We start from the raw sequence: 12,122 nt of genomic DNA, 5'->3' as shown, positions 1-12,122 counted from the left end.
ATCCTCATCCTTTTCCTCTCCCTCATCCTCTCCTTCATCCTCCACCTCACCCTCTCCCTCATCCTCTCACTCTTCCTCTTCCTCTTCCTCTTCCTCTTCCTCTTCCTCTTCCTCTTCCTCTTCCTCTGCCTCTTCCTCTTCCTCTTCCTCATCCTCTTCCTCTTCCTCTTTCTCCTCCTCTTTCTCCTCCTCTTCCTTCTCCTCTTCTTCACCATCATCCTCTTCCTCTTCCACATCCTCTTCCTCTTCCTCTTCCTCTTCCTCTTCCTCTTCCTCTCCCTTATCCTCTTCCTCCTCCTCCTCCTCTTCCTCTTCCTATTCCTTTTCCTTTTCCTCATCCTCTCCTTCATCCTCCTCCTCATCCTCTTCCTCTTTCTCTTCCCCACCCTCTTCCTCTTCCTCTTCCTGTTTTTCTTCTTCTCCTCCAATTAACTATGATATCATTTTGTTGCTATTTGGAGTGTTATAGTAACACGCGAGTTGTATCATATTATTGACCTTGGTTCGTATTATTGTTGCAACAGGCAGGACATATGTTCAGGTGGAAATGAGCCATGTAGTACGCTGGGTGTAGCTCATGTGAAGGGCATGTGTCATCCCGATCTCAGCTGCAGTGTCAATGAGGATAATGGCGTAACATTGGCTCATACCATTGCCCATGAGCTGGGTCATAAGTGGGTACAAAACTGAAGTCAACCGCATGAAAATTGTCTGATGAAAATTGAGTTAAAACAGTTACACAGGCATCGATTTTTGGACATACATTTTTTGCCGTCCTCATGAATTCTATTAGATTGAACAGATGATGTCAAATAGATTATGTTTGTCAAGTTCTGTTTGATCTGATTAAGGACCAGTTTTCAAGCTCGGGATTCAGATGAGTTCTATCATAGCCACCTCTAATGCAAGGCCACGGCCTACAATATTGCAACATTGCAGCGTAGGCCTAGAATGTAATACATGATTGGTGAAAAAGATCAGCTTGTATTTTTTTAAATCTTTCTCACCAAACATGTATTAGATTGTAGGCCTACACTGCGATGTTGCAATATTGAAGGCCGTGGCCTTGTATTAGAGGTGGCTATGGTTCTATACTTTAAATAGCTGGAGTCAGAAAATTTGCTATCCGAAACAGGGCATAGTCGTAGTTTTTATGATAATCTTCATTTTATCATTTCTATAATTGAAAAGTTCCTCCTTGACGAAATGAAACATTCTGTATAATTCAAAATAGTTGAAACTTTATACTATTTTCTCTTTATTTTATTTTGTGTTCAATTCTTTAGTTTTTCAGAATTTAATTTAAACGTAGACTGCAACTACATCCCATTTTGGGGAACCAATCTTCTGATTCCAGCTATTTAAAGCTGTGCAAAGGCTGAAAATAAACATTCTACTGGTGACATTATTCAAAGTTTTTCAATTTGTATATCATCAAGCTATCAAGATGAGAAAGTTTTCTCAAGAAATATTTTTTTTTTCAATTATTACTTTTTGAGATATGAGCTCCTAAAGTTAAAACTTTTGGGACAGAACATTCCAAATTCGGTAACAGATAACTCCATGAGATCAAGAGGATGAATTCTTTATGGAATTGTTGATCTTGTGAAACAAAATTTTTCGAATATATCAATTTTTGAGAAAGTTATTCAATTCACTAAAAATGACCAAAAGTAACTTTTAGTTGAGTTATTTTTGGTAAATTGAATAACTTTTTCAAAAATTGATATTCCTAGAAAGTTTTCGTTCAACTAGATCAACAATACTATGAAGAGTCTATCCTCTCAATCTCATGGATTTATCTCTTACTGAATTTGAAATGTTCAGTCCCAAAAATTTAAACTTTAGGCACTCATATCTCAAAAAGTAATGATTGGAAAAAATGTCCTAAAAATTTTTTTTCATTTTGATAGCTTGATGATATACAAATCGAAAAAAAAAGATAAATATCACCAGTAGAAAGTATATTTCCAGCCTTTCCACAGCCTTAAGGTCTAGAACTTGGCTGAACTTCGAGCTTGGCCCTCAATTCATGAGGATGCAAAAAATCGATGTGTGTGTAACTGGCTGACCTCGTCACCCTCCCGCAGCCATAGATGTTGCTCACTTGTCAGGTGTATTATACAAATAAAAATTGGTTCTTATTAATCTATAATCAACTGGACAACGTTGATCTCCTCTTTTATTTGGCAACTTTCCCATTGGACTTTTCTTGTGCAATTATATCCAGCTTCATATGAAAATTCTATATTTTACAAAATCTACTGGGTAGTATATATCCCCAAGCAATCCACTTTAAAAATGGCCGTTCAAATGTTTAACCTTGAGGCAGTCGCACTGTTGTAAAAAGTACAACAGTGTCAGTTTTTTTGCTGCACAAAACTATTGAATGGTCACAAAACAGTGAATGACTCACCTATTCTTTTTAAAACTCTCCCCCCATCACTCCACTGAGTTGCAGTATCGACCAAGCAATGGTTCAGTCTTCAGGTGCCATTTAGTTGCAACAGTGCATAAGTCACACTGTGCATGAGATAGGGAAAAACTGTTAATGGAGACTGTAAACGAACCCATAACACAGAATTGATGGCTTTGCTTGATTTACCTTATTGGACTATGATATGGTAATCATCCAAATGTTCATAGGTAAAATAATCCATAATCATGTTCTCTATTCACTGTCAAAACATATTTATTTATTGTATAATTACTTTTTCAATCTTCTTGGATTATTTTACCTATGAACATTTGGATGATCACCATTTCATAGCTCAATAGGGTACATCAAGCAAAGCCATCAATTCTGTGTTATTGATTTGTTCACAGTCCCCATATACAGTCTTTCCCTATCTTATGCACAGTGTGATTTATGCACTGTCACAACTAAATGGCACCTTAAGCCTGAAACATTGCTCGGTTGATACTGCAACTCAGTGGAGTGATGGGGGAAAAATTTTGGAATACATAGGTGACTCCTTCACTTACACCACCCCATTCAATAGTTTTGTGCAGCAAAAAAACTGGCACTGTTGTATTTTTTACAACAGTGTGACAGCTGAAAAGTTAGATAAGTGTTTTGAATTGTTTATATCTTGTAAATTTTTGTTCTTCATTGTTCAGAGAGTATCCAGATTATTATCATGTGAATTGATTGGAGATTAGTTGCGTTTGACAATAACAACGCAACGTTATTGCGTTAATAACAATTAACAATAATATTAGTCTACAATACTTCAAACTCATTTTCCAAACCAAGGCTGATTGATATGCTTTAATAAATTGTGATACTTTAGACACTCAGTGCTGCCACACACCTACTCAAATTTCAATCATGAGCTTTGAATGATTTTCAATCAAAACTTAGTCAATCCAACAGTATTTATTCGATTGGTTGAACAAAACAAATTTTTCCAGTTTTGGAATGTATCACGATACAAAAAAATCAGGATGTTCAGGAAAAAAAAGAGAGACTCTGCATGTAATGACCACAAGCTTCGAGGCAGACATTGTGAATGTAGCCTGGTCTGAGTGTAGCCGAAGAGAAATCACTAATTTTTTCGAGTAAGTAGCAATATTTCTCAAATCTATCTCAACTCTTTGAAAATGTTTCATATTGTACTCACCTTTATGATTCTGTGCAATATATAATCTATAAAGCCGTGTCCATACTGAACAAATTGTCGACAAACATTTTCGTTGAAAAAGTTTTGGCAAATTTCATTATGTTTGACAAACAATGTTTGACTGTGGCCAGTGTGGAGGCGTCACCAAACGAAATATTTGTAAGTGGGAAGAACAGATTTTATGTTTTACAGCTGTCAACTCCGAAAATGTTTGGAAAAACAGTAATTCTTTGTTTGACATACAATGATTGTCCAAACTTTTAAAAATGTTTGTCCCTGAGCTCCTCAACGAACATGTTTACCGAGCATGTATGTCGAACATTTGTTCAGTGTAGACACGGCTTAATAATAATGATAAAACTATGCTCAATATAATACTTTCATTACTATCAAAATAAACAAGACTGCTGCAGCACGAAGCACTTCTGGAAATTCCAAAAAAATCTTATAAATTTGTCAACGCACAATACAAAAAATAGGTACAAACTTGTCAAATTCAATCAAAATCAGTCCATTTACACGTTTCGCTGTGGATGCGGGACAAATATATAAAGCCGGTTTCCGAGCTCGACATTCAGCCAAGTCCTAGACTTAAAACAGCTGGAGTCAGAAAATTGGCTTTCCAGAACAGGGCATAGTCGCAGCTTTTAAAACAGTAGTCGTAGTTTTTATTTTCTCATTTCTATGATTGGAAACGTTTCTCCTTGACAAAATTAGACATACCCAAATAATTCAAAGTAGATGAAACTCTACCCTATTTTCTCTTTTTTTATTTTGTGTTCAATTTTCTAGTTTTTCGAAATTTAATTCAAACGTGACTATGACAATGACTGAGACTACGCCCCGTTTTGGAAAACAAAATTTCTGTTTGCTGTTTAAAGTCTAGGACTTTAAACAGCAATCCCGAGCTCGGTAACTGGCCCATAATGTGAAATGTAAAACCCTCGATATGAATCTCAGACCCAACTTCGCTCGACAAACAAGTGATTTCTCAATTTTCTTTTGTATTTTTGCAGTGCTGGACATGGCGATTGCCTATATGATGAGCCCACTTCTGTGGTGTTGCAAAAGTATCCCGATCTGCCAATTGGTGCGGTGTACAATGCTGAGTATCAGTGCAAAATACAGTTTGCAGTTGACAACACTTCTGTCTGTACCCCCATGGATGAGGTGACTGTTTTTTTTTTCTTTAGATTATTCTTTGGTTTGAATCTATCTACATTAGCGATCTTGTCTTGGAAGGAGGGAGGGGTGGGCTTCCCTGATTATAATATATTTCCTGCAGCAATGACCATATATAAAGAGCATCCCACGAAAGGTGTAACACCTGTAGATTCTGTAGTCTAAGACCAAAGATTCCACATGAAATTTACAAAAAAATTTTCACTGAAATTTTCTTATACCAATGTTATAAATTTCGAGATATCTTTATTTGAATATCTATATCCATAAAGATATTGATATCGAGATCTTTTGATATTTTTGAAAAACCTCAATAACCAATAACTTTTCAGTCATAATCCAATTCTTGGGATATGGTTTGAAAGAGGAAGAAATTATCAATGGAATTAATTAATATTTTGTTACCTTTTCAACTTTTTTGAACTTTTCATGAACTGTTTGAAATTTGGCTTTGAACTCAATAACCAGAGATTCTACATGAAATTTGCAAAAAAATGTTCACTGAAATTTTCTTATATCAATCTTATAAATTTCGAGATATCTTTATTTAAATATCTATGTCCATAAAGATATCGATATCGAGATCTTTTGATATTTTTGAAAAACCTCAATAACTATAAACTTTTCAGTCATAATCCAATTCTTGGGATATGGTTTGAAAGAGGGAAAAATTATCAATGGAATTCATTAATATTTTGTTACCTTTCCAACGTTTTTGAACTTTTCATGAGCGTTCAAACTGTTTGAAATTTGGCTTTGAACTCAATAAATGTCCCTTTTCAATTTTGAGCGCTCGTAAAATATTTTCTAAGCATCAAACAAATGAACAAATTATATAAATCTTAGTGGAAATTCCTTTCTCTTCCCAACCATATAAGCCTACTTGAAGTTGGATTTTGAACGATGGTTTTCTAGTGAATGACGTTTTTCAAAAATATCTAAAATTCAATATACAGTATCTCAAAAACTGAAGATGATAAAAAACATTGAAATGGATATTTTTTGTTGTAAATCCCATGTGGAATCTATGGTTATTGAATGTTACACCATTTTGTGGGACAGCCTATATTATTAAAGCCTATCTGTATAGAATTTTCACCTCAATCTAAATGTTTGATTAGTCCAGATGATCTCAAAAGCGCAGATAATCTCCCTCGTGATAAACCGATTTGATTCTGTATAATCATTATGGAATATTACAATAGTCCAGTCAACGAAAAATTCTAGGGGGAAAAGTATGGAACACAATTTTCGACCCCACATCTCTTTCAGGGATAGTAAGGGGGTGAAGATATCAAAAGTCCTCACTCCTACCCCCTGTGCTAAAGGGGTGGGGGTTGTTTGGAAGTACCATTTTACAGTCAGACTAGTTAGAAGGTAGAGAAATGAAAAGTACTCATCCCTAACCCTTGTGCTTGATGGATGAGGGTGGATTAAAAGTTGCGGTTTTTCAATTGCGGCTTACACGCACGTATCTTGAGAACTATGCATTTCAGCGACATGACTAACTGAACAAAAATGAAGCTAGATAAATTTCCTGTGTGAAATTCTCAATACAGCAACAAGTGTCAACTTTCAGTCCTTTAGCACAGGGGTTTGGGATGAGGATTTCCAATATGTTTAGCTCCTCACTAGTCTTTATGAAGCTGCATAGTCAATCATTGTGTTCTAGATATTGTGTCCAAATTACATTGTCAAATAGTCTATTGTTTCAAAACTAATGATTTCTCACTCAACACTGAATATTTTATAACAATTGATGGAAAGCATAAAAAAGTGAAATAATACATCAAATTGAAGAGAATTGAATGCTCTACTATCCAACGTTCAATACTTATTTTTTTGATACATTGTTGTTGAGTAATTGTGTCAAAAATGTTGGGTCAAAAATTGTGTTCCAAACTTTTCCCTCAAAGTTTAAAAAGTTGGACGAAAAACTGTCTTCTCGAACATTTTACACTTTTGAAAGTTAATATTTCTGAATTTAATTTGACAATTTCTTAGTCTTTTATTAAAAAGTAAATATCTCGAAAACTAAAGGAGATATTCCAAAACTCTACTCAACAAAACTTGTAGGCAATTCATCTAGCTTCATTTATGTTCAGTTAGTCATGTTGCTGGAATGCATAGTTCTCAAGATACGTGTGTGTGACCCGGAATTGAAAAAACACAACTTTCAAACCACCCTCATCCCTCAAGCACAAGGGTCAGGGATGAGTACTTTTAATATGTATACTCTCTAACTAGTTGAAACAAAGCTGTGAAGTCAAATATTGTGTTCCAAACATTCCCTCCAAATTTCCCTGTCAATTGAAGTAAAGATAATACACTCAACACTCTAATGGCTGCAACAATCGTAGGGAGATGCGTAAAATGATGGAATACTACATTAAATTGAAGAGAATACGATCCTGTATAAGCTCATGATTAGCACAGATTCTTTCAATCAATCGTTGAAAAAGTTATGAGCCAAAAAAGATGAAAAAATCTGAGCCACAAAAATTCTCTTAGAAATGTGACACCTTCGAGAGCTCATACCTAGCAAACTATGGGAGATATGGGAAAATGTTACAGATGAAACTTGTAGGCTAATTTATAAGCTTTAATTTTGTATTCAGATGAAATTTTCGATAGACACATATTGTCCTAGATATATGCAAAAAACCTAAGTATGGTAATTTAAAACTACCCCCACCCCTTTAGCACAGGGGGTAGGAGTGAGGACTTTTGATATGTTTACCCCCTTACTATCCCTAAGAGAGTTGTGGGGTCAAAAATTGTGTTCCAAACTTTTCCCTCTATACCTTTTTTTGAGCATTCGTTGCCTGGCCTTCACTTATTAATAATTTTACAGGTTTGTAACAGGCTGTGGTGCATTGTCGACGGAGCTTGTACCACTATGCTTCAACCTGCTGCCCCAGGGACCAACTGTGGGAAGCGCAAAGTGAGTTGATATAACTTAATTGATTAATTCCATCTTCTTCTGTACCTTTCTACTGTTTCTCCACTACAATGATATTGTATTGTAATAGGAAAACTTCTAAAGTATTCTATATTACTCTTATCACAGAGCTAAAGCTCACTCATTGACCGAACGTAGTGAGATCTATGTTTCAACTCGATTTGCTTTTGATAGAATCTGATGAGACTTATTCCTCAGGAATATTCCTTTTTCAACTGCGCGTCGATGGTTTTTTGAAATTTTGCATTTTAAGGATAATATAGAAGGGAAAGGAATTCCTCCATACTCTGATATCACTATATTATATATATCATCTACTTTGAAGATAGGATCAATCAGACTATAGAATTACACTTGTCTGGCTGTGTCTATCTCTATAAGGTAGGGTTTCAATATTTTTTTATGATGCGTGCCCATCAGTATCAATATATTAGAATTTGAAAAACAAATTTAATAGGTGATTGAAAATGAAATAAAAAATGATCAAATAAACTGAATAATGCTGAAGAAATTATAATACTCTTGATTGGAAAAAATGATTTTAAAATAGTTGAGAAATATTTTTATCAGATGGGAAGATTATCACGAAACTGGATAAATCATCATATGGGATACAAATTCAAACATGAGCTGAGTTTATTAACATAAGTGAGTTTGTGATCTTGGAGAAAACAAATAACTGTTTCTAAGAGTGAAATTATGATTCAACTGTGAATTCTGATTCAACTGAATCAACTAGAACATGGGGACATCATCAGATACTTGTGGATGAGGAAACTGCGTGAGGTCTACTGTTCACAGAACTACTGGTATCCAATATAATTAATTAAAAAATCCAGTGAAATCTCTATGAATAGAACTATGGACTTCTGCTACTGGAAATATTGATCGATGAACTAGAGATAGAGAAAGGAAATTCGTTGATATAGCATTGTCATGATAGCTTGAGTGAAACTGTCCAAAAAAACTGTGATGAAAGGGAATTAAAGCCAGTAGGCTACCTCTCAGTTGCTTGCCAAGCGGCTTTTTATATCACTCACCAGTTTGTGTGGAAATATTAAATCAAAATAGTATTCTACTTTCAGAATAAAGTTTGTTTGTCAGTAATTCTTTAAAATAATAAATTTTTAATATGTGAATATTTCCTATTTTAGTTATAATACTTGGGCTATCCAGAAAGTAGATTACATTTTTGAAATGAAAAATAAACAAAGTATGGGAAACACATTATATTATTTACAGATGAAAGCCACATTTAAAATACCACTTTACTACATAGTCACCATGCAAATTAAGGCATTTATCATAGCGATGTACAAGCTTGGAAACTCCTTCGTCGGAAAATTCCACCGCCAGCGCCTTCAACCAATTCGTTACCTCTTCTTGCAGCTGTGCGTTGTCATCAAAATGCTACATAGCCAGCCTGAACTTTGCGTAATTTGTGGAAAACTCGAAAAAAGTTCTCTTGACCTATCGATTTCCACGAACTTCAGCATAGACTTTTTCGACAAGTTCAGCAGTCAATATGCTGGGTCTCTAACTTCCATCTTTGTCGTGAGCATTGGTTTGGCCAAATCTTATGTTTAAATCTATGACCCGCTGTCGCACTCCACCTTCAGTGATAATGTTGTCCCCATACACCTCCATAAAGCTGCCAATAGATTTCCATCAGTTTACAGTTTGCAGTCAGGAACCTTATTACTGCATGCAGCTTGCAGCTCGTGGGATTTTCAGTTACCACAGACATTTCAACCCGTCACAATATCTTGAAGGAGTACAGCACGAAATTTTCACTAGGACGGTTAGATACCCGCTCAAGATGGTCGCGCTTGCCCCGTTCCTAGCAGACACAGAAAAAATGTAATCTACTTTCTGGATAACCCACAAATAGTGTGAAATATTTCTTCTATGTTTAATAATTTTGGAGGATCTAAATATTAAAGATTGTGTCCCGTTTACAAATAAATAAATGAAGAGAGGAGCTTGGTGCCTCAATATTTCCATTGTACATTGCAGTAGTTGTTTTTTTCTGTTTTCAAGTTCAAATTATCTGGCACTCCCAATGTTTTGAGTGTTTGTATCTTTAGAATATTTGATACTAGCAGGAAACCTGTGCTCCACAAGCGTCCATTTTGAAACTCCATAAACTGGAAGCATGATGTAATAACATTTTGAAGAATTGAAAATATGCATATAACCATCCTTGGTTAATCAAAAATCGATGTATGTAAAATTCCCAGTTAATCAGTCTAGTAGTTCAGATATTATGATGCATCTAACATCCTATCATGTACGTGTTTAAGGCCCTTTGCACACTGAGCCACCATGGAAGCGCTTCCACAGAAGCGCCACCACGTGGTTGCATTGTCTCTTATCTGTCACTGCACACGAGAGCCACCAGCCACCAGCCACCCGCCACCAGCCGAGCTTCCAGAAATGTGGTGGCTCGAGCCGCCGATTTTGAGTTGCCACCAGACTGTCGCGCCATCATGTCATACCATTGAGTATTATCTGTCATTGCACACTAGAGCCATCAGCTACCAGCCACCAGAAAATCATCTCCAGTCGAGTTTCAATTCAAATCAAGTTCAGTACATTTGTCTGTTGATGTCGACATAATGAATAGTGAACAATTTGATACAGAAAGGTTCATTCTTGTAGTTGAAAGCAGACCAGCTACATGGGACATCTTTTCAAAATTATATGCAGACCAGGATGTGAAGGAAAATTCTTGGAGGAGCTGGTAAATCTTTTCATTGAAAAATATAACCTCACAGGAAATGAACAAAATAAATTTGGTAAGTTATATAACCACTTTTCTTGAGCATTATTCATTATATTATTCAACATAAGCCAATAGTCCTGCTTCTTCCACGTCCATTCTTCAAGTGATCATGAGTTAACTAGTGAACTGGAGTGATGAGTCAAGTGTTGGCTGTAGTGTGCAATGCTATCAAATTTTGATGGTGGCGCTTCCGTGGAACGCTTCCTGGTGGCCCAGTGTGCAAAGGGCCTGAGCCAATTCTTCACTCTTTCATATTAGAAATAATTGAAGTGTTATTTTTGAACATTTTTCATAATATAATAATTCAAATAATTTCAGTGGTGCAATCATCAGCTGTGTGAGGGGATTGGTGAGAGTGTGCAGAACGGAGTAGGTGGAGTGATTGACGGTGGGTGGGGAGCGTGGCAGCAGTGGCGGCCTTGCTCAAGGTCATGTGGAGGTGGAGTGTCGCTGCAGCAGCGTTTCTGTGATCACCCTGTACCATCACATGGAGGTGCCTATTGTCTTGGCGAAAGGACACGCTATAGAATCTGTAACACACAGGTTAGTATTCTCTCAGCGTTTTCTCGCAAAATTTCATAGAATAATATAATTACCAAGGGGGTAACCGTTCTCCAAATAATTTTTTTTTCTTGTTGTTGTTGTTGTTGTTATTCTTCTTCTCCTCCTTCTTCTCCATCATCAACATCATCTTCTTCTTCTTCTTCTTCTTCTTCTTCTTCTCCTTCTTCCTCTCCCTCTTCTTCTTCTCCTTCTTCTTCTTCTTCCTCTTCTTCTTCTTCTCTCTGTTGTTGTTGTTCTGCTTCTCCTTCTTCTTATCATCGGCAATAAAAAAATGTACAGGATTGAGATTTTATCCAGTAATTTCGAGTTTCCTATTCTTAAAACGATGGAATCAATAATTAGTGTAATGCTTTGTAGTTGGATTGTGGATACTATTTTTAGAATTTTCGATTTTTCTCAGTTACTAAGTGCCATTTGCACAGTGTCAGTTCAAACTAAATTTCATCTCAAACTGGATTAAATCTATATCAATCATCATTTGTTATAGTCTGATTCATTTTGAGTTCAAGCCAATACAGCTGATTGAATTCAGTTTAAGCTTTCACAGTGCAAACGGTCCCAAGATGTAATGATGTATATTATTTCGGTAATTTTTCACGAGATTCTATGTGTAAGAGTGCCTATCATTGGTGTGGTGATCGATTAATATTATGGGAATGCCTTTCCATTTATGTTGCAGGAGTGTCAAAACTCCACTCCCAGTTTCAGAGCCAAACAATGTTTAGCTTTCAATGGGAAAATATTCAATTCTGGTGTCAATGCAACATGGTTTCCTCATTTTGATACAAGTGAGTAATGGGAGTGATATATTTTATAAGTTCATAACCTTAAAACTTTACAGTATTCCTTACAATAATAACATATCGACAAAGCCAGTCCTGAGATTTGTTCGTTATCCTCTATCTGTTATGCAAGAATTCAACTATATTTTGTCATGTATATTATCTTCCCACACATGATAATGGGAACATTGCTATTCTCAAGTCTGTACCTTGAATGATTCAAG

At 35.8% G+C, this 12,122-nt stretch overlaps 1 protein-coding gene across 10 annotated transcripts in view; it reads left to right on the top strand.

Moving 5' to 3' along the window:
* Window positions 1-12,122, top strand: part of LOC111062808 (A disintegrin and metalloproteinase with thrombospondin motifs 7) — an 87,729-nt gene that overhangs the window by 33,495 nt on the left and 42,112 nt on the right. For 8 of the 10 annotated variants that reach the window (XM_039435435.1, XM_039435431.1, XM_039435429.1 and 5 more), the window contains 6 exons: window positions 525-674; window positions 3,415-3,561; window positions 4,640-4,793; window positions 7,660-7,749; window positions 10,871-11,095; window positions 11,796-11,904. In XM_039435435.1, coding sequence (XP_039291369.1) covers window positions 525-674; window positions 3,415-3,561; window positions 4,640-4,793; window positions 7,660-7,749; window positions 10,871-11,095; window positions 11,796-11,904 — 875 coding nt within the window. The remainder of the gene's footprint in view (window positions 1-524; window positions 675-3,414; window positions 3,562-4,639; window positions 4,794-7,659; window positions 7,750-10,870; window positions 11,096-11,795; window positions 11,905-12,122) is intronic. The other 2 variants (XM_039435426.1, XM_039435427.1) reach the window with 2 other exon arrangements.

Source organism: Nilaparvata lugens, chromosome 9, assembly GCF_014356525.2.
Source record: "Nilaparvata lugens isolate BPH chromosome 9, ASM1435652v1, whole genome shotgun sequence".
Lineage (NCBI taxonomy): Eukaryota > Metazoa > Arthropoda > Insecta > Hemiptera > Delphacidae > Nilaparvata > Nilaparvata lugens.
Note: the sequence above shows the minus strand (reverse complement) of the source record. Positions and strands in the feature narration are given on the sequence as shown.